We start from the raw sequence: 24,172 nt of genomic DNA, 5'->3' as shown, positions 1-24,172 counted from the left end.
TAATAATGGTGATTTTAATTGAAAACGATGATTAGTATTATCTGTATTGGTGCTGCACTCAGACAGGGCTGATAGGGCAGTGTATTCAGAGCAGGGCAGATAAAGCTTCAATTAGGCCTCAGTACTGCCTTCACCTTCTGCACCACACCGGAGCTTCACCATAGTCTGATCTGGTAGAGATCTGTTATTTATACAGCCCTATTATTTGCCTCACGGCTGAAAATGCAGTAAATTGAAGGTAAATTAAAAAAAAGTATGTTTCGTATTTTTTACACCATATACATATTCTGGTAGCGTGTTTCAGGTTTTCTACGCTGATCTTTGATAAGAGGGTCTGGTAGAATGGTTAGTCATTTATGTCATCATAAACTGATAAACCTGCTGGTTAAGTTCATTAAGAAGTATAGTGAATCTTTTTAATTTGAGCTTTAAAAAATCTCTTTAAGTGTCTTCGATTTTACCAAATTGAAAACCTCTGGAATATAATCAAGAGGAAAATGGATGATCACAAGCCATCAAACCAAGCTGAACTGCTTGAATTTGTTTCACCAGGAGTGGTACAAAGTTATCCAAAAGCAGTGTGTAAGACTGGTGGAGGAGAACATGCCAAGATGCATAAAGACTGCGATTAAAACCAGGGTTATTCAATCAAATATCGATTTCTGAATTTCTTTGCATTATTTAAGGTCTGAAAGTTCTGCATCTTTTTTGTTATTTCAGCCATTTCCCATTTTCTGCAAATAAATGCTCTAAATAACAATATTTTTATTTAGAATTTGGCAGAATTATACCTATAAATAGCAAAATCAGAAACTGAGGTGGTCGCTTATGTTTTTCCAGAGCTGTATCCATTGCTTTGCATAATAATTTACTGATGGAGAAAGTAAGATGGAGTAAAGAAAATGCTTCAGAGTAGGGCTGTGCAATATATCGAATTTTGATCGCGATAGCGATATTGGTGTCAAACGATCTCAAAATTCATAATATCGAATATAAACGATTTTTGTCATTTATCTATGCTGCCGCTGCACTGGCGTGGCAGCGAATGGGTTAAGCAAAACGTGGCGTGCAGTACGTCATTGACCTCAGAACAGCTCTGGAGTCTTGTGCTCACTTCGTCTCCATTGACACTGCTGAAGCGAGTGAAGATTAGCAGCACTAATATTGGCTCGGAAATGGAAGCTACAGGGCAGGCTCAGTCCGTTGAGAAAAAGAAAGAAAAAGTTTGGTGATCTGGGACCACTTCGGATTCGAAGAAAAAGACTGGAAAGTAGTGTCTGCACCTCTCGCCAACACATCAAGCTTATTCACCCACCTCAAGGTAAACCACAGAGCAATGACGAAACGATAAAGAAAAAAAACAAAAAATAGACCATGCCAATGCAACTACACATGGCCATAGGTGAGTACTGAGTAGCAGTTATTCCAGTGTGAAATGACATAACATAGGTTGGCAATAGGCGGCCCGCGGGAAAGATGTGGCCCGCGACCATGTAACGTGTTCCGTGGTCACATTTTGAGAAATGTTTTTTAAAATGCGGTTGGCTGCTGGCTGTTCTGCGTGAGCACTGCGGAGAACGCGCGGCATTGCGCCTCAGTCTTGGTCAAAATAGTAACGTTGGTTGAAGTGTAGTTAAAACAGCAAAGCAATGATATAAAACTATAACAGCCATATTTACTGAAATGTTGTTATCTGACCAAGATTGAGGTATAATGCGCTGTGCCTAGTCTCTTTCACAGCGCGCGGAACTGAGTTCAGAACCGCTACAAATAACCATATAAAACTCAGTTCAGATAAATAAACTTAAGATGAGTAAGGACATGTAAAGTTAAACAAATATTATCAAATATAAAGGACATATTTCTATTATTTTAAAATGAAACTAATGTCTTTTTTTTGGTCGGTTATCTCCTGCGAGCCGATTTCTTAACGTCACGACATTTTAGTCAACATATTATATAAAATAGGAAAAACAAAATATTAAAAAATATAAAAATATAATGTATAAAAATATAATCTAACGAATTTCAAAATATCAAAATGAAATTCTCAATAGAATTGAAGGAAACAGCTAAACTAATGTTACCAACAAAACCGCAAATATCAGCCTGTCAGACCGGACGTAAGTGTTAGCATATGAACTGCAGGCGTTGCTTATACACAACAAACGATTCAGACGTGCAGTGTGAGCTGTCCACATCACCTGATTAAAAAATCCCACAGTGTCCGCCTGCTTTGGTAAATTAATTAATCCAAGTCTTCCTCTCAGCTCAGAGCGCACTTTAAATGCAGGATTCACGCTGATGTCCAGTAGCTGCAAATACTTCGTTGCCCTGACAAGCCCTGCATAATCTACACACGTATCTCTTGGGCTATAAGGCTTATAGTATAAGCTCAATATAAAATAGTTCCTTTGTTTAGAAATTATTTTATATTCCTAAACAATGTTAAATTATATTCGATCATTCAGACATCATTCTTGTAGGATAATTTACTGATTTTTCTTAAATAATAGATCTATGCTTCTTCAGTGTTATAATGTTAATTAACATAATTCTGAACCGATTTCGCTCATTCAAACCGCCCGGAAATGCTTTTAAAAAGCTCAGTTTCACCGTTCTACTTACTAAAAATCGTAAGGTAAGGTAATCTTAAGGTAACTTTGTTGACAACTTGAAGGTAGCTGCCTAGGCTGAAACCTGCCATTCTCTAAAAAAAAACAATTATACAAAAAACACATGCTAAAACATTCAGTCAACGAATTGGCTACAATGTTCGTAATTGAGTAAATGAGGGCTTATTAAAATATATCGTTTAAAATATCGTGATATCAATATTGACTGAAAATATCGTGATATTGATTTTTCCCATTATCGAGCAGCCCTACTTCAGAGAGAGCAGTATAGTATAGTTATCGGCTCAGAAAGTGATGCTTGCTCCTACAGCCTACAACACAGTGGTCAGGCAGTTAATCATCATAATATATCAGCTACATGTTTACGCCAGGTCGACTGGGGGAATGACTGCAGACTGACAGCGAAACTGGGGGGGTGGGGGTGCACACTCGATATGTAATTAGATAGCACCAAAAACCAATGGAAAAAAGCTGCCAATGACCACTGGCTAAACTTAATTATTATTAATTGATTTAAATGAATGATCTCTTTTTGAATGTATATATGGCTGCAAATTTTCACATAACTCAAAGTAGTAATACTAAATTTTACATAAAACTCCAAGAGTTCTTTTTAAACAAACTGAATTAACTATGTTAAGTAAAGCTATGCTAAGTAAACAAACTGTAATAAAAAATTCAAACAAGCGCTGGATGTAAATCTACACAGACTTCTGTCCTGAAAACTGTTTATTTGGGTGAGTAAAGTGCTTTTGTTTACTTACAGTAAGCTTAGATTACCGCACTAAGGCTGAAGCATTAGCATTAGCGGCTAACTGCTGCGGCTAACTGTTCTAGCCGGGGTTAGGAGCAGGTTACAGGCCGATAATACTCACCTCTGAATGACAATGACAGCTAGTGCGATTAGCGGGTAATGCTAATGCTGTTCCAGCAGTACGAGCCGGGGTTAGGAGCAGGCTACAGGCTGATAATTCTCACCTCTGAATGACAATGACAGCTAGTGCAGTTAGCGGGTAATGCTAATGCTGTTCCAGCAGTACTAGCCGGGGTTAGGAGCAGGCTACAGGCCAAAAATACTCACCTTTGAACAGAGAAATAGCAAGCGCACTTAGTGGGTAATGCTAATGCTGCTCAAGCGGTGCTAGTTGGGTTAGGAACAGGCTACAGGCCGATAATACTCACCTTTGAACCTGGAAATAGCGAGTGCAGTTAGCGTGTAATGCTAATGCTGTTCCAGCAGTACTTGCTGGGGTTGGGAGCAGCCTACAGGCCCATAATATTCACCTCTGAACAGGGAAATAGCAAGCGCAGTTAGTGAGTAATGCTAATGCTGCTCAAGCAGTGCTAGTCGGGTTAGGAACAGGCTACAGGCTGATAAAACTCACCTCTGAACCTGGAAATAGCGAGTGCAGTTAGTGTGTAATGCTAATGCTGCTCCAGCAGCGCTAGCCGGGGTTAGGAGCAGGCTACAGGTCGATAATACTCAACTCTGAACAGGTAAATAGTGGTTAGTGGCTAATGCTAATGCTACTCCTGTACTAAACCGAAACTCCTAAATAACACTGCAGTTTGGCGGAGTGGCTTCATTGCTCCTTATAGCCTGACCGTTAAAATTCATACATTAGATGCACCAGATTATAAGGCATACTGTCGATTTTTGGGAAAATGAAAGAATTTTAATTGTTCTTCCACATGTTTATTGCAATTACACACTCTTACCAGAGAGGTCTCCAAATCCACAAGCCCCCTAGACTTACAGACTGTCGCTTTAAACATATTTATTTTTTTGTTTAAAGTTTGTATTAATGTTACACTGCTATCTTTCTATCTGTCTCATCCAGGTGACGTCATCGTCTACATCAATGAGATGTGTGTACTGGGTACTACCCACGCGGACGTGGTGAAGCTCTTTCAGTCTGTCCCCATCGGCCAGAGCGTGACGCTGGTGCTCTGCCGCGGCTACCTGCTCCCGTACGACCCCGAGGACGCAGCGGCCAGCATCATCTCTCCACTGGGGCTCATGGATCGCCCCCTGCTGGTGAACGGCCGCAGCAGCTACGACAATTACATGGAGTACATCTCCAGGACGGCCCGTTTCATGGACCCAATGCAGCCGGGACTGGGCCCGCCGCACCAGGGAGACACGCACCTGGACGCCGGGCCGCACGAGGACAGCGTGTCCATGGCATCGTCGGGGGCGACGGGAGGAGAGCTGATCGCGGTGACGATGGTGAAAGGGGCGGAGGGGTTCGGGTTCACCATCGCGGACAGCACAGGGGGTCAGCGGGTGAAGCAGATTCTGGAGGCGCAGGGCTGTCCGGGGCTGTGCGAGGGCGACCTCATAGTGGAGGTGAACCAGCAGCCGGCCCTCACGCTGTCCCACACACAGGTGGTGGAGCTGCTGAAGGAGTGCCCGGTGGGATCTGAGGCCAAGATGGTGGTGCAAAGAGGTGTGGCAGGTAGGAGTGTATCTATTTAAGTGTATATTAGTGTATATAAGCGTGTGTGTGTTTTTAGAACCTGTAGTGCCTCACAGATCTGTGTCTGCACTGTGCAACAGGAGGGCATTGGTAGACCACCGGGTGCCAACGGGGCACACCAGTACTATCGGTAATTGTGTCACTGATACAAGAAGCTCACTATTATTATTTTTGGGTGAATATTTTATTACATATATACATACATACACTCTATAAAGTCATTCTGATAAGCCTCTTGTCACAGTGACCAAACACATGACAGAGACATGCAGATACCAAACACACAGTTTAATAATAAAGGGCTAAACTTGTAGGAATAATCAGGGACAGGCAGGGTCAGTACTAAAAGGGCAGCAGAGACAAGCAACATACCAGAGTGAGCAGGCAAGGAGGTCATACCCAGAATATCCAAAATAATTTGAAGGGCAAGACATATACCCAAAAAAAAGGAGTCAGCAAAAAGAAGTCTAATACACAACAAAGGGCTAGTCGAAAAGAGTGGACAAATACACAAAAAAGGGTCAATAACAAAAAGAGCAACAACAAGAACAAAGGTACCTCTTGGTAGAAGAGCTATGAGCTAATAGATTCAATACCGGGCAACTTGGAACTGAAACAGGGGGCTATTTATACTAGGGGAACCAGGTGAACCTAATTACAAGTCTGGGGAGTAAGAACTATGAAACATCACTTGATCAGGCATGTTTAGGAGGTTAGATGCAGGTGTATCCTGGGAAATGGAAAATTTAGAGAGTGAAATGTACATTTTAGTGAGTGATCTAGGGTCCTTGGAAGGCAGAAAAAGTTGTTTATTTTATGAAGTAATAAATATAAATGTATATTTATATATATAAATGTTCGAATGAGCTTCAGATAACTGTTTGGTGAGCAGCATATACTGTAGGTTAACAAAAGCAAACTTTTCCAATTACATTATATACTAATATTTTTAAAACCCACCAGAGAAAACAACAATCTTGCAAACTTTCTCCACACTGTATTATCGCTGATCAGAGTCCCTGTTAATCGGCAGGGATTGATTATAAAGAACAGGGAAGCCTGAAACCGCAATGATTAACTTTTCCTCAATGATGTACCGCACGACTGCAAAAAGAACAAAGAGACAAGAGCAAAAGTTACTGGGAAACTTATACTTAGGGAACTTATACTACGGGGTATTTATAATTGGGGAACCAGGTGAACCTAATTAGAAGGCAGGCGAATTAGAACTCCAAAGCGTCACGTGATCAGGCACGTCTGGGAGGTTATACAGAGGTGCAGCCTGGGAAATGGAGACTTTAGTGAGTGAACTAGAGTCCTGGGCAGGCAGACAGACAGCGACAGGATTGACACCCCTTGTTGTAAGATAAAGTAATAAGTATGATTTTTGTTTGTTGTTTATTGAGCTCTGATGGCATAAAAATATGTATTTCAACTGGCTTAATTTACTCAATTACACTTTTTTATTACTACAAAAAAGTACTTTTATGAGTTTTATATATATATATATATATATATATATATATATATATATATATATATATATATATATATATATATATATATATTAGAGTTGTGTGTGTGTGTGTGTAGGCTAAATGTGCGTCAGTAGGACAGATTGATCGGGTGAACTGGGAGTCATGATTTTCTCCTCCAGGCTTTTCCAAAGTGCCGAGTCATACTGGATCCGCTGAGCTGCTCAGTATTCAGCAGCATCACCGCGCTCTGATTAACCAACGTCCAGTTTAAAAATAGACCCTGACAGACACACACACACGCACACTACCTGTACTGAGTGTATTTATATCCTCCAGTCTGCTTTATTCCTCTGAGGGAGCCGTTTACACTGTACTGTACACACTGTACAGCACCATTTTTAGATTTTATTCAGCTACCCTTTAAAAGGTTTAATACACCTCTACTGTGTGTGATTCATGGCTTAGACTAGTGATGGACAATATGACCCCAAATGAATATCACAATCACAATTAATAGAACACTTTAACTTGATTATGATTGATGAACAATAATTGTAGTGTTTGGCACTACAAGTTGGTCACTTGGCTCAGTGTTTGAGTTCTTCTCCATGGTGCTTTGATGTTGTAGACTGGACAGGCATGACTTCATATGCAGTAGTGTGTTTTTGAGAGGACAGGTCCCCAAAAACAAACAAAAAAAATCTAATTTTTTTATATGGGCCAGATTATGACAGTTTGAGGGCCTGATTTAGATCAATTTTCGATTAAATGACTTGCCCTATCCCTGACGAGTCATCTTTACTTTTTAGATTTTTTTTTTTGTTATCTTGCAAGACCCAGTCACTGTCCAGTTCCTAAAAGCAACATTTGTTATTAATATAGGTTGATTCAAAGATCAAAAAGCCCAAACAAATGTGGAAAAAGTGATCTCAAATGTTAACCAGTTTTAGTAAGTTTTAGTCAGACACAGCAGTGCAGCTACAGAGTTGTTAAAACTGTCCTGTCATTAGCATCCTGTGGGCACTGATGAAGGACTAGAGGATGACCAACACAAACTGTGCAGCAACAGATTTAGAGCTTCTGTCTCTGACTTTACTTTATCTACAAGGTGAAGCAGCTGGAGGTAGAAGTGATTAAACACAGTGTTTAAAAACTCCAGCAGCACTGCTGTATCTGATCCACTCATACCATCACAACACACACACACTAATACCTCATACACTACCAACCAAATAACAGCTGCTCTGTGGTGGTTTTCTATCCTGTGGGGTCCTGAGTATTAAAGAACAGAGTAAAAGAAGGAGGATAATAATAAAGTGTACAGAGAAACAGATGCATGACTACAGGCTGTAATTATAGAACTGCAGAAAGGGTACAGGTGGTATTAATGTAATGGCTAGACTGTGTATGAGGAGAGTGTTAGAAATGGAATGAGAAATGAATGTTAAGGAATGGAGAGAGAGAGAATATGAAACAGAGAACTGAATAGATTGAGAGAGGGAATAATTGGGACGCAGTGCATCCAGGGAAAGAGAGAGAGAGAGAAAGAGAGAAAGAGAAAGAGGGGCGATGAAAGTTAAGAAGAGAGAGAAAGGGAAAGTAAAATGAGCTGAAAGAGCAAGAGGAGAGAAAGGAGAGAGCCAGCCACTGGGTGTGCTGGACTGTAGCAGGTTAGTGTGTGTGTGTGTGTGTGTGTGTGTGTGTGTGTGTGTGTGTGTGTGTTTGCCAGTAAGGACCAGAGGGTAAAGAGGGACATCAGTGCTGGTTAAGCCTTCTTGCTTAACCAGCAAGAACACACAAATGCACATGCCTGGTAAGGCCAGATGAATTATGGGAGTTGGAGTGAGGGCTGATAGTGGGAGCAGGTGAATTATGGGAGTTGGAGTGAGGTCTGATAGTGGGAGCAGATGAATTTTGGGAGTTGGAGTGAGGTCTGATAGTGGGTGCAGGTGAATTATGGGTGTTGGGGTAAAATAAAGGTCTCACTTATTTTTCATTAATTTCTGTCTAGTTGTGGTGTTTAGTATGAATGAATGTCATGTGAGCTGTTCTCCAGTGATTCCGTATAATGCTGCTTTGTGGAGAAGTGGAGTGGGGAAAAACGATAGGATTTCAGCTCTTGCGCATGAATTTTCATACATGCAAACCTATCTACTCTGATTGGCTAACAGCACTGCAACACAGGAGGCAGCGAACAACAGTTAGAAAAGGTTTTAAAATAAAGACTTTTTTACACTAATAACAGTCTTTGCAGTGTCATATGTTACTTTACAAGTGCAGTTCAGCCTGACCTAGTCTTAGATTCTCTGTAAAACACCAAATCCACCGGAGATCCTATTTAAACCTATAGTTACTTACACACAGAGCTAAGCCGCAGCAGAGACTCTCAGGCAGTTGGAACAAAACCCTGGGTGTATTTTATTTACTTTCTGGACCTGGGCTACCCATCTCTGCTTACATAAGATAAGTAAGTAACCGGCATAAAAAGAATGCTTTTTTCTTTTTATTTATTTCATGATTGAATATTAAAACACTGGAATAATTGGAAGCTCTAAATACCCAATAATGAGTTAATTTACCCACTTTTTACTTAAGTAAACTTAAGTTTTGTTGTGTCATAGCACAACAATTATAAATGTTCTACACATATACACCTAGCTAGCTTAATTGTTCTTCGCAAGTGGTGTTACTCAGACCAAGTCTAACCATTTTTTCCTTAGCTCTGAATTACTGTGCAAAACATATAACACTGATGTGTTATTTGCACAAATAATACAGGAACAAACTGCCATGTTGTTCCTAATGCTGTTAGTTAGCTCCTATCTGAACAGTGTCGCCGCCTGGCTTCAGCTCTGCCTGTGGGCGGTACCGAGCCAAAGTGGGCGAGGCCATTAATACTAATTCACGAGTTGATGTAGACAAGTGCTTTTCCTCATAGACTCGTTTTTTTGAATATTTTCTTTGACTAGCTACTGCAGACAATGGAGGTTGAGGAAGTGGTTTATGTGGAGCATCATACACAACTCAGAGAGACCTACTGTATTTCACAAAGAACAAGAAAAAGTGCATTTTCGCGGAAGGAGACCTTTAAATACATTAGTAATAGACTGAGCTTGTGAAGCTAACAATTTAGCATAGCATATGTCTGTGTATTTACCTTTAACATGCTAACTAACTGTTTTGACGTGTCAATATGATTTTAATTGTGTAGCATAACAATACATAGCCACTACCACTAGCCGCTATATATACCTGCTATCTGAGATGATAAGTTGTTAACAAACAGTCTGTCTACCAACTTCTGTATAACGCTAACTAATGAAGCAATAATATAACAATGCAATGTGATATACTGTATATAGTGCATAGTTATGACTTGCTCAGTGTCTGTCTTGAGATTCTAACATTTTAATGTAGCATATGTCAGCATCCTTAGCCTTGGCATGCTAACAGACTGTACTGAGATTCTGACGCTTTATCGTAGCATCTGTCTGTGTACTTAGCCTTGATGTGCTAACAGATTGTAGCGTGTTTGTAGCGCCCGAGCGTAGCGTCTGTGTGTGCACCGTGCCATGACTGACATATGGGGCGAGGGAAAGGTCAGCGCATGCTAAGCGCTGCAGACATTTGGGTTGGAGCTGAAGCAGAAGGGCTAACTCGGCCCGGAGGAAACTGTTCACTGAACAGTCATTATAGCAGAGTCTCAGGACCCAGACTTCATACAAAAATAAAAGTAATTTACTATTTCATTCTGTGATTAAGACCTTAATGAAGATTTTACTGCTACTGTTAGCATAAACATGCTGCCCACACTGTAGCAGGTTCTGAGACCAAGATCAGCGTTTCCTCTGTTATTCATGTTTAAAAGTACTATGCGTTTATGCAGCAAATACAGTCATTTTTACATGAATATTTCCTACCTTTATGGATGGATAATTGGCCAGACAGATGGACAGGCAAGTGATCGGATGGCTGGATGGATGGATGAATGGACAGATAGGTGTTCAGACAGACAAGCAGACAGGCACACAAAAAGACAGACAGATTGATGGATGGAAGCATGGTTGACTGGGTGGATGCATGGACAGACAGACAAGCAGATAAACAGATAGACAAGCAGACCAACGGACAGATAAATAGATAGATAACTGGATAGTTGGACAAATGGTCAGACAGACAACCAGACTGATGGATGGATGGATGGATGGATGGATGGTTGGTTGACTGGGTAAATGCATGGGCAAACAAACAGACAATCAGATGAACAGATAGACAGGCAGACAGTCAGACCGAGAGATAAATAGATAAATGGATATGGGCATGATGGACAGGAAAACAGACAGGCATAGATGGATGGATGGAAGCATGGTTTACTGGGTGGATGCATGGACAGGCAGTCAAAAAGACAGATAAATAGATATATAGCTGAGAGCTGGACATATGGGCAGACAGGCAGACAAACAGACGGATAAACAGAGGTTTGGTTGGTTGGTTGGATGGATGGTTGGTTGGTTGGTTGGTTGGTTGGTTGGTTGGTTGGTTGGTTGGTTGGACAGACGGTTGGATAGACGGTTGGATGGACAGTTGGTTGGTTGGTTAGTTGGTTGGTTGGTTGGTTGGTTGGTTGCATGGACAGTTGGGTGGACGGTTGGATGGACGGTCGGTTGGTTGGTTGGTTGGTTGGATGGATGGATGGTTGGTTGGTTGGATGGACGATTGGTTGGTTGGATGGAGGGTTGGATGGACTTTTGGTTGGTTGGTTGATTGGTTGGTTGAATGGACATTTGGTTGGTTGGTTTGTTTGTTGGTTGGATGGACGTTTGGTTGGTTGGTTGGATGGACAGTTGGATGGACTGTTGGTTGGTTGGATGGACGGTTGGTTGGTCACAGACAAGCATAAAGATGGCCAAACACAGAATGTTGGGCAGGCAAACAGGCCGACATACAGGCAGATGGATAGAAGCATGGTTGCTGGGTGACTGCATGGGCAGACAAACAGACAAGCAGATGAACAGATAGACAAGCAGACAGTCAGACAGAGAGATGGATAGAGGCATGGATAGCTGGACACATAGGCCGACAGACATGGATGGATGGATGGATGGATGGAAAACAAGCAGACAGGCAGAAAAATGGCCAAACACGGAATGTTGGGCAGGCAAACAGACAGACATATAGGCAGATGGATGGAAGCATGTTTGACTGGGTGGATGAATGGACAGACAGACAGAAAAACAGATGAACAAATACACAAACAGGCCAACAGACAGATAAATAGATAACTGGATAGCTGGTCACATGGTTGGGTTGATTGAGTGGATTGGAAGAAGGGTGGGTAGATGGACAGGCAGACAGCAAGCAGACAGGCAGGGAGATGGCCAGACCCAGAATAATGGGCAGGCAGAAAGACAGACAGACAGCCAGACAGACAAATTGACTGACAGACAGACAGCTAGAGAACTGTAAATCTGGTCACAGTACAGTTGATCTGAAGGACATTGTCTGTGCCGGATGGGTCATTAAAGGGCAGAATGAATCAGTCACTGACCATCCATTCTCATTATATATTCACAGAGTGGACACACAGTCTCTCTCTCTCTCTCTCTCTCTCTTTCTCTCATTTTCTTTTTCTCTATTGCTCTGTTTCTCTCTTTCTGTTTAACTATTCAGAGGTTGTGCAAAAAAAATCCTTCTCCAGTATATCAAATCAATTAGAGATATATTCACCTTTAAACATTTTTATGCAGTGATGTAACTACAAAGCAGCCTTTTCTGAAATCCTTCACCAGATCAGTCTAATATGTTTTTGATCTGTCCTTGACCAGTTCAGACAGTAGGTCTCTATCACAGACATCCCACCCTTCAAAACAACAGAAGTAGCACTGAGCCACACAGCTAGTATATATTAAAAGTTTCCTTCCACTTAAATCCACTTTTTCTTGTTCTTAGTGAAATACTATAGGTCTCTCTGAGTTGTGTATAGATGCTGCATATGAAACTGTTCTTCAGGCTCCCTTGTCTGCATTACTTATTAAAAGAAAATATTCAGGAAAAACGAGTCGATCAGGAAAAGCACTGTGTTTTTGTCCACTTGTGAGTTCATGGCCTTGCCCACCTTGGATCAGGACCGCCCAAAAGGAAGGCTGAAGCTGGGCTGCTGCAGAGCAGACACTGTCAGCTAAAGAGCTTACGGCTCTCCTTTACACCAGCAAGTTAGCATTAGCTATCTTGTGTAAGTAACTATAGGTTTAAATCGGATCTCCGGTTGATTCCACGTTTTACTAAGACATTAAATATACAGTAGGGAAGCACTGTTTGATTAGGCAGCACAACTTGACAAAACACTGGTCAAAGTGGGCACCGTTTGCATTGTATTTGATAATATAAAGGGAACTCTGGGGCTTTGACATGGTGAAACTGCCCAAGCACTAAATCAACAAGTCTGAGGTAAGAGTTTAGTAGCGTTTGTTTAGCTAAAAATGTTGCTAAACGACCCCCACGCCATTGATAACTTTTCTTATGGAAGCGACACTGAGAGTCTGACATTACGCAAAGTTTAAGGGTTAATTTTACCTATCACTCAGTGCTCGTTCTCTGTTGCAGTGCTGTTAGCCAATCAGAGGCAATATTTTTGCATGTTTGAATATAATATTCATGAGCAAGAGTCGAAACCCTCTCTTTCTACAGAGATCTCTAATTCAATAAAATAATGCAGGGCTAAAAATAAAAGCAGAAGCACTTTTTCACAAAAAAGGCTCATATGGCATTAATTCATAAAAGAGACCACAAATAGGCATTTTAAAATGAGTAAAAAACAATGAAATGAGACCTTTAAACTCTCTGCCATGGAGCTTCGGGACTGCACTAAACCGATGCACTACAAAAGAAGTAGGTTGAGTGCCACGCCACCCATAGAGAACACTGATGTACTGAGCACAAAGACAAAGCAGTCAGGATGCTTTCTGTGTCACTAACTCACTCTGTCTTTGTCACTTACTTACTCTGTCTCTCTCAGTCCAATATAGTATATACAGGGGAACAATGAAACTAAAACACCTGTCATTTTAGTGTGGGAGGTTTCATGGCTAAATTGGAGCAGCCTGGTGGCCAATCTTCATTAATTACACATTGCACCAGTAAGAGCGTGAAGGTTCAATTAGCAGGGTAAGAGCACAGTTTTACTCAAAATATTGTAATGCACACAACATTATGGGTGACATACCAGAGTTCAAAAGAGGACAAATTGTTGGTGCACGTCTTGCTGGAGCATCTGTGACCAAGACAGCAAGTCTTTGTGATGTATCAAGAGTCACGGTATCCAGGGAAATGTCAGCATACCACCAAGAAGGACGAACCACATCCAACAGGATTAACTGTGGACTCAAGAGGAAGCTGTCTGAAAGGGATGTTCGGGTGCTCACCTGGATTGTATTTAAAAAACATAAAACCACGACTTTATTTATTACATAAATAAATATTTATTAATTATAAATTATTAATATTCGGTATGAAGTCCTAAGAAGACTAACATCCAGTATGAATTTCCAGCAAAAATACAATACAAAAATATCCAGATGTACCGTATGTGGTATTATATAAAGTTTGGGATGAGATTAGTTGAGGGAGTGGGGATAAGTTCATCTAGGCCTTTGTCACTAAATGCAATCAGATGCTCACAGCAATGCTCCAAAATCTAGTAGAAAGTCTTCTCTGGACAGTAGAGGCAGTTACTCCAACAAAATCAGGATAAACTTTTTTTAATACCCTTGATTTCAGATGAAATAATGAATCATCAGTTTCTTCCAATACTTTGCTGTTTTTGTGTGTGTGTGTGTGTGTGTGTGTGTGTGACAACGTTTGTGTGACTGACACATTACGGCAGATCATCTGTTATATATGCTGGAAGCAAACACACGCAGATACACACACACACACACACACGGACACACACAAACAGATACACACACATCCTCACTCACCAATCTGGTCTGTGTGTGTGTCAGAGAGAGTGGCTGGAGCGTGTTTGTGTAAATGTCAAGTGCTTGTCAACATATTTCAGACACACACACACACACACACACAGATACACAGACGACAGATTGGTGTGTGTTGTGATCTTCATAAAAACAGCTTGTAGAGAGCTTCAGTCTTACTGCCATGAATATAATTTTCTCTACTACCATGTGTATATACTGTGTGTAGTTATAGTTTGTGTGTGTGTGTGCGTGTGTGTCTATGTGCATGTTTTTTTTTTTTTTGTGTATGTGTGTGTGTCCATGTTTCATTCACTAAAACACACACACACACACACTCTGAGCTAATGATCTCCTACTGATATTGATATTAGGGGGTGTTTCTAATAAAGTGGCCAGTGAGGGGAAGACTAAGCTGGTTGGTGTTTCTAATAAAGTGGCCAAAAATAAATGGAAATATAAGATGGTACTTATTTCTAAAACAAAAGTCCATAAATGAGTGCAATGAAAGGAGTTACAGTGGAGTAGTAGGTGTTTCTAATAAAGTGGCCATGCAGCGAGTGTATTTTAGTGTTATAGAATGTGATCAGAATCTGACAGTCTTTGAAGTGAAATTGGATTTTCCTGCCAAGTGCTGTATGAGCATTGGCAGCGCTGAGGGCTAAAGCGTTAGCTGCTAGCGGTGTGCAGTAAGCCCTGCAGGTAGCCAGCGTAAATGTTTTAATTGGTCTTGGGTTGGGTTCAGACGCGGAATGGTGACATAAATATCACTCGAGTTGGAGGAGGGGTTGTGTGAAATTGTCCGGGGGCTTTTTGTCGAGTTTGTACTCGGATTGCTAATCCGAAGTGCTTTTTAATTGGCTCGGTTTGATCCGCGGAGGTGGGCGTCCAGCCAGAGGAATCAGGCAGCCATTCTGGCAGCTTGTTCCTGCTGCAAGATGAGTTGGCTGGGCACTATCTCTGTGTGTGTGTGCGTGTGTGTGTGTGTGTGTGTGTGTGTGTGTGTGTGTGTGTGTGTGTGTGTGTGTGGTTATTCAGTTCACTACATCGTATCTGATTATGGTCCAGTGTATTTCTGTGCTCTGCAGTTGAACATGTTCAAAAAGCTAATCAGAATCTGCTGGGTTACATCTCAACTTCTGCTCCAGCCAATCAGGTTTAGACAAAGACAAAAAAAGCGTAATATGGGTTTGAAGATATTGACAATGTTCCAACTCCAGATTGTGTGGCTCAGGATTGTACACAGACTTTTAATCCAATGTTTTTTTTTTTTTGTTTTTTTTACATGTCAGCACATTTTTACTGATTTTTAGTTGCCTGTTAACAAACTAATGGTGAGCAAATGTTTGTGCCCAATGGAGCACCACAGCAACCATTTGGTAAAACGTATCAACCACTCTAGAAACCATAGCATCTATTTGGGTTGCCATAGCAATCGTTAAGCAATGCCTCTACAGCCAAATTAAATACCATAGGAGTTACCTTGCAGCACTATAACACTTATCAATACTATAATATTCCACTTATTACTTTTATTGCCATAGGAACCACCTAGAAGAACATAAAAACGGACCCATCTGAGATACCATAGCAACCACTTGGCAAGTCTGTAGCAGCCACCTAGCCTAAATTAGCAACACTGTAGCATAGCAGCCTATTATCCTAACTTACCAATATACAATATAACAACAACAAAATAATAGCATCCATCTGAGATACCTCAGCAGCCACCTAGGATGAAATAGCAAAAACTCGACAGTGTGCCTTATAATCTGGTGTGCCTTATGTATAAAATCTACCAGTCAGGTATAAGTAGCAGTAAAGCCACTCATTTGAAGTGACGCTTCATACGGGAGTTTTAGCGAAGTTTCTCCAAGCTAGAGCAGTATTAGCATTAGCCGATAACCGCAGCGCTAGCTCTTTTGCCGTGAGCATATCAGACTGTAGCCCGCTCGTTAACCCTGCTAAAACAAGCTAGCTGATAGCGCCCAGGTTTACCAGAACACTCAGGGATCCTTGGTGTATAGCTGAGAGTGTATACAGGAGTAGTGTGAGGGAAGATATTGCGTCAGTCCGTCTGATGTCTGATGTCTGAAGTGTGTGTGGTGAGTGTGTGTGTGGTGTGTACAGGGTGGTGTAAATCCCCATTAGCTGATAAAATGGGCTCCAGACATGAATTCAGACTCGGGGCGGCTGAACACTGATTTGGCGTTAAATGGACATCAGATGTCCTGATTACACACAGTGTGTTTCAATTACCTCACCCTGACTCCACACGTGAATTATGGGAGTTGGAGTGAGGTCTGATAGTAGCGGGTGCAGGTGAATTATGGGAGTTGGAGTGAGGTCTGATAGTAGTGGGTGCAGGTGAATTATGGGAGTTATAGTGAGGTCTGATAGTAGTGGGTGCAGGTGAATTATGGGAGTTGGAGTGAGGTCTGATAGTAGTGGGTGCAGGTGAATTATGGGAGTTGGAGTGTGACATGTGTCTTGGGAATACACCAACACTAATATTACCCCCCACAGTGGACAGTGCAGTGGGAGAAAATAATGGTGACCCCCAATGTCTCAATGGCTAAAATTGTCTGTTTTAACAGACAGAAATCATATCCACATTCGATTTTTTATTATTTTCTAATTCCATCTATGGATTTGAATAGCCTTGTTCAGTACTGAAGGACGACAGTGTCAAGACATGAAAGACATAGAGAGAGAAGCAGGATGACAGAATGCTAAGCGTGTGTGTGTGTGTATATATAAGTGTGTGTGTGTGTGTATATATAAGTGTGTGTGTGTGTGTGAGATTTCCAACATTCTGAAACAGATCGGAGGCTCGTATTCATGAACATGCTGGTTTGATGTGAGCGCTATTGTTTAGCGGTTAGCGCAGGCGGAGTGGTGTAGAGTGCTGGGGTCTTTGTGTGCTGTGTGATTACGCCGCTGCAGACGCTCCGGCAGCTCCGGTGCTCTCTGGCTGCAGCTCTAAAGCCCCTCTTTGAATGAGCTGTATGATTATGAGCTCGTAGTCGTATTATGAGCCGCTCTGTTTATTGGATTTTAATGTCCTCTACCGATTACCTTCAGCGCGAGGATGTTTTTACAAAGGCGTGTGAAAGTACTCAGAGCTGCCAAGTATCACCAGTGCACTCAAGTGCTACTTTTATATTCACACTCGTTAAAATGTTGTGTTTTTAGCTCACTGCTTCATTATCACAGTTCACTAAAACATAAAAAATAAGTCATCCCATGTTCACCCTTAAACACTGAACTTTAGTTTAGGAAAGCGGTTAAACTGAAATTGTTAACCACAGAATTAGTTAAAAGTCTATGTTGTGCTTCTAATTTTATCGGAACCTTTTTCTGTGTGCAAAAAATGTCCAGATAAAATTAGATGATGGTGATAGTAATGACTCTCTGAGGAATGCTGGTGTTTGGTGGAGGAAAATGAGGTTTAGTGAACAATGATGGTGTTTGGTGGGGAATGATGCTATTTGATTGAGAATTATGGTATTTGATAGAGAGAATGATTGTGTTTGATGGAGAGAATTATGGTGTTTGATAGAGAGAATGATTGTGTTTGATGGAGAGAATGATTGTGTTTGATGGAGAGAATGATTGTGTTTGATGGAGAGAATTATGGTGTTTGATAGAGAGAATGATTGTGTTTGATGGAGAGAATGATTGTGTTTGATGGAGAGAATTATGGTGTTTGATAGAGAGAATGATTGTGTTTGATGGAGAGAATTATGGTGTTTGATAGAGAGAATGATTGTTTTTGATGGAGAATGATTGTGTTTGATGGAGAGAATGATGGTGTTTGATTGAGAATGGTGTTAAATGATTGTTTAGTGGAGTTATGATGGTTGTTTAATACAGAAGAACGGTATATGGTGGAGAATGATAGTGTTTGGTGTAAAATGATGTTTTTTGGTGGAGAATGATGGTGTGTGGTGTAGAATGATGGTTTTTGGGGGAGAATGATGGTGTTTGTTTGTGAATGATGGTGTGTGGTGTAGAATGATGGTTTTTGGGGGAGAATGATTATGCTTAATGGAGAACGTGTTTGGTGGAAAATGCTGATGTTTGGTGTAGAATGATGGATTTTGGGGGAGAGTGATGGTGGTTGGTGGAGAATGTTGGGTTTGATGAAGAATGAAGGTAGTTGATGTATAATAATGGTGTTTGGTGGAGAATGATGGTGTTGGAGAATAATGGTGTTGGAGAACGATGGGTTTGATGGAGAATGATTTTGTTTGATGAAAAGAAATGATGTTTAATGGGGAATAAGGGTGTTTGGTGGTAAATGATGGTGTTTGGAGAAAGATGCTTTTTGGTAGTGAATGACTGTGTTTGATGTAGACTGATAATGTCTGGTGGTGAATGATGGTGTTTAATTAAGAATGGTGTTTGATGGAGAACGATAGTGTTTGGTGAAGAATGATGGTTTGTGATCGAGAGTTATACTATTTAATGATGGTTTTTGATGGAAAACAAGTTTAATGGGAAATGATGGTGTTTAGTAGATGTAAGACACTTATTTCTATGTTGTTATAGGATTTAGATTGGCATAAGCTGTATAAGCGACATCATCTGCTTTCATTTATTTTTATTTGCAACATGTTTGGCTTTGCTTTTTGCTCATTACAGCGTAGTTTATTCCAGTAAAGCTTATTTTAGAGCTCATCTCCAGCTAAACGCTTTTGTTCTTTTGCCATTGCAGGTCACTTTTCACCTTGGAAGAGTCCCACGCAGGTAAAATGAATCATAACCCAACCATAAGCTCTGCTAATACTCTAACTTCTGCTTCCTGGTAATTAACCACCAGCTGATGTCCAGCTTTGTGTAATAACACGCTTATTAGAGTACTAACCCTGGATGCAGAGAGTAATCTGTGCATATGATGCTTTATATCCTCCTTATATTCGCTGTTTAACGTAATTACAGCAGTAATTACACTCTGGCTTCTGTCCTTTACTCTAAAATACCTGCTTTCCTTTGAACGTAGATGCTGATTGGCGTCCGTGACAGATATAGCATTACCGCACAAAACAAGCTGATTAAAAAGTGACAACCTTTCATTTATATAATCAGACTGTGAAGGTATAATTAAAGCTTTTGTGCTCTTTTGTTATTGAAATTGTTAAAATGAGCTAATTATTGGCCATTGCATTAGAACCAGTTATCTTGGTAGTGCTGTATCTGTGAAAGGACGCCTCGAAAACCTCTGCATTCACTAACCCTGCTTTTTTAACCAACATGCTCTTTATTGCAACAGCTTTACCTACTTTATTATCATTCTCAGATATTTTATTTATTTAAGAACTGCCAACATTTGTTACATTTACACTCTTCATCCAACTATCAAAGAATAGTTGCACCCAGAAGGAATAGACTAAGAGAAATGAAACTTGATGGACAGATTTGACATTGGGAGAAGTTTCTCTCTCGGCTTTGTGGGCGGGGCTAATCGCTGTACCTGACTGACTATATAAGGTCGTCCCATTGTACTTGCATTCCATTCTGACTTTTGCTGCTGTTTTGTTGGAACGTCGAGAGTTCCAAAGAAATTCCAGCAGTTGGAAGAATTTCAGAGGGTCTAATTGTAAGACTCAGAATGGGAATCAGAATGGTTTTATCGTTGTTACCATGGATATTCCCATTTCATGTGGTTGGCAGCAGTGGATAGATGAAGGCATGTACCAGCAACATGACCTTCACCAACCACAGAGAGGGAGAACCCATGAGTTGGACATCATATGCAGTGTGACCCAATTGAGCCACAAATGAGGACATTTCATCAGTTAGTGCCAGAACCATTGGCAGACGGCTGCACGACACAGCACTACAATGCATGCAGACCATTACAATGACAGCTTTGAACACCACGTCAACCAGGTAACCACCAATAAAAAAGCAATGGTGTTGTGCCAGACTGACATGAAGTGATTTAGAATAGCAGCAGGTCATTTTCAATGATGAGACCATCTTTTGTCTTGTTGAAGACAACCAAAAAATCCATGTGTGCTACCATCTCAAGAGCTTACCTTGAAGACCCTTCAGATACTATGGAATGACCAATTGCATCGCCAATCCTATCCTTGTCAGCATACATCTAGCATGTTGCAATACACACTATTTCTTTTAGCAATGAGTTAAAAAAGACCTAAAAATACAGCTCAGGTCTCCCTTAAAACCTACCTTAAAAAGTTCCCAAAATTCTGAATCTACTCTATTTTTTTATCTCTTTGTAATCATCATCTCTGAAAGATGATGGTACACCCAGCCCACTCAACAAAACACAGTCAGCGATACCCACAACAATAAATCTTATAATAATTAAGGTTTCCTGGAACTCAGAAGCTGATGTATTATTCACTGATAAATGGGGGGAATGTAGTTATTCCAATCGATCAGTAGATAATTACAGCTGGTAATTATAGCTGGTAATTTAGTGGCCTATTTTTCGCCCATGACGCACACCTAGACAGCTAGACTAGGCATTTCTGTTATTCACTACCCGGACAAATTAAGCATAGAGGATCAACCCACTAAATTATATAAGCTATTTGCAGACATGCACTGATTTGCCTGCTTTAGATGTTTAATGGCTACTTAAAGGAATCAATAATCCACCTTTAAAGTTTCCCACTGTCCTACACTTATGAAACTTCATGTGTAGATCATTCACATTGTCATTATAACCATTTGTTATATTATATATAGCATTTTTAATCAATTTTAAGCCATTACATAATGTGAGCTTTTTGTAAAACCTCTAAATATTGCATTACTTTCAGAGTTCTTCTGTATATAGAACCATGTCAACTGAAATAAACAATCCTTCTTCTTGTCTAATGATGGGGAATACCACCATAAATGGTTGGGTTTACTGTCATTTTGACCCCCAAAAAAATCGTGAGAAAATGTGAGATAATTGGTGACTGGTAATCAATACTAGCCCAGAAGAGCCATACAGATAAACCAGTTATCCCAGTTAATAGTTCTGGTGTGTGAGTTCAACCACAATGTCCAGGTGAATGTTCGGTAAGAAATTTACAAAAATGACAATGCCCAAAAACAGAGGCTTTAGCACTAATTAGACATTTTACAGAGATGTGATTGGACAAAGATATTTAAGACAACCTACCCAATCCATGAATTTAAAACACTGTCTTACTAGACAACAAGGGGGCGCTAAAGAGGCTCATCAAAGTGCACCAATTCATCTTCAAATTGTATAATCTACATTTTAGTAATACAGCTGACATCTACAGCTCTGGAAAAAAATAAAAGACCACTTCAGTTTGTGAATCAGTTTCTCTGATTTAGCTATTTATAGGTATATGTTTGAGTAAAATGAACATTGCTTTTATTCTATAAACTACAGACAAGATTCCTCTCAAATTCCAAATAAAAATATTGTAATTTATGGCATTTATTTGCAGAAAATGAGAAATGGTCGAACAAGCATTCAACAAGTTCATATTCATAAAGTTCAGAAATCAATATTTGGTGGAATAACCCTGGTTTTTAATCACAGTTTTAATGCATCTTGGCATGTTCTCCTCCACCAGTCTTACACACTGCTTTTGGATAACTTTATGCTGCTTTACTCCTGGTGCAAAAATTCAAGCAGTTTAGTTTGGTTTGATGGCTTGATTATATTCCAGAGGTTTTTAATTTGGTAAAATCAAAGAAACTCATCATTTTTAAGTGGTCTCTTATTTATTTCCAGAGCTGTATAACAAATAATACTGTTATTCTCAACAGTGAGCCAAAACAATATGACCACCCACAGATGAGAGATTTGGTAACCGTGCTTAGTACTATCTCTGTTAGATAGTAATTAAACAGTCGTTTTTCATAGTCAGTGTGTTGGGTGCAAAAAATGGGCAGTGTGAAGACCTGAGATACATTATTAAGGGTTAAACTGATATGTCCAGGCGACTGAGAGGTCAGACAGTCTCCTGAAAGGCCCCGAGGCTTGTGGGAGACTCCTGGTCAGCAGTGACGAGTAACTACTGACCATAGTCCATGGAGGGCCAGACCACAGAGCAGTGCCTGAGGCTCATCACTGCATGGTGGCTCTATGAACACTGTGTTGTCTTGACTGTAGAGCAGCGCAAGAACAGAAATGTGTGCTAAATATTACAGGAGGAACATGCTTTATGATGGGCAGGAGACTGCATAGCCAAGTCATAGCACCCATGCTAACCCCTGTCCTCATGTCACCCGGTGCCACCTTTGAGCACGATCGGGAGAGAGCGCCATCTACCCACCCAAAGAAAGCAAGGATAATTTTGCTCCCTCTCAGTGCAGGCAGCTGATAGCAGAGCTACATGAACAGGATTCGAACCTGCAACCTCCCGTTTATAGTGGCAGCGCATTAGATGGCTGGCGCCCCCTTTTTTCCCTCTTTTTCTCCCCAGTTTACATGGCCAATTACACAACCCACTCATTAGGACTCCTCCTATCACTAGTGATGCCCCAACACCAGGAGGGTGAAGACTAGAACACACCTCCTCCGATACATGTGAAGTCAGCCACCGCTTCTTTTCCAACATCTGCTGGTGCAGCATTGCCCAGTAGCATCACAGCGCACTCAGAGGAAAGTGCAGCGACTCGGTTCTGATACATCAGCTCACAGACGTCCTGTGCTGAGCAGCATCACCCATTGGAGTGATGAGGGGAGAGAGCGCCATTTACCCACCCAGAGAGATCATGGCCAATTGTACACTCTCAGGGCTCCGGCAGCCAATAACTGGTGTTTTTGACCAGGGGGTCTTCATTTGGAGATTCCAACTCCCAAAAGGTTTAAGGGTGTTGTCTTCAAGTAATCAGATCCAGACATTACCCAAGAATATTTTGAACTATTTTTAATTTTTGATTGTTTAAAAAATGGGTTGCACAGTAAAAACCCTTGTTCTGGACAATGACTGGGTCAGCACATCTCCAGAATGGTTGGTGTTCCCAACCTGTGAACCAGCAACAACAGGGTCATGGTTGCCCAAGCCTCATTGATGCCAATAAAGGCTCCACTAACCTCACAACTTTTGTGACTCAAAGGATCTGCTGTAGCTTTAGTCTTAAGACCACAATCCAAGCAGCATTCCCATGTTGGTGTCCCAAAGTCCCAGTTTGGTTATAGGTGACATTGGTGGGCTCTTGGTGGGATTAAACATGTTTTGTTACTGAAGCCCAGTTGGGTTTCCCAAATGAATCCCATCATTACAGCCCACCATTATCTCTCATGGGTTCCATGTGCAGGTTACATCACAAATGGAACCCATGTTAAAACCCTCCCAGTCCCATCACTGACATCCATAAGGGCCAAGATGGAATACTTGAACCCACACGGCCGTGCTATCTGGAAAGACACCACCTTGAGATGTCTTGTACTGTAGATGAAGTTGTTTTGGCGGCCAACAGTATATTAGGCGAGGCGTGAGTGGTCACAATGTTTTGGCTCATCAGTGTAGTTCACCCCTGATTGACTCTGTTGGCTTTAAATAGCCTCAGGCCTCAAACTTGCCTTGAACTGTCAGCAAGTTTCTCCTCGCTGTCTTTCATCTGGCCCTCCAGTACAGGTTATAACTCGATACGAA

General features: G+C 40.9%; 1 protein-coding gene across 12 annotated transcripts in view; it reads left to right on the top strand.

The window, feature by feature from the left end:
- magi2a (membrane associated guanylate kinase, WW and PDZ domain containing 2a) overlaps nucleotides 1-24,172 on the top strand; it is a 321,760-nt gene that overhangs the window by 248,513 nt on the left and 49,075 nt on the right. For 10 of the 12 annotated variants that reach the window (XM_049473850.1, XM_049473847.1, XM_049473849.1 and 7 more), the window contains exons 10-11: nucleotides 4,478-5,095; nucleotides 19,288-19,319. In XM_049473850.1, coding sequence (XP_049329807.1) covers nucleotides 4,478-5,095; nucleotides 19,288-19,319 — 650 coding nt within the window. The remainder of the gene's footprint in view (nucleotides 1-4,477; nucleotides 5,096-19,287; nucleotides 19,320-24,172) is intronic. The other 2 variants (XM_022671571.2, XM_049473851.1) reach the window with 1 other exon arrangement.

Source organism: Astyanax mexicanus, chromosome 2 (assembly GCF_023375975.1).
Source record: "Astyanax mexicanus isolate ESR-SI-001 chromosome 2, AstMex3_surface, whole genome shotgun sequence".
In the NCBI taxonomy this organism is placed as follows: Eukaryota; Metazoa; Chordata; class Actinopteri; order Characiformes; family Acestrorhamphidae; genus Astyanax; species Astyanax mexicanus.
Note: the sequence above shows the minus strand (reverse complement) of the source record. Positions and strands in the feature narration are given on the sequence as shown.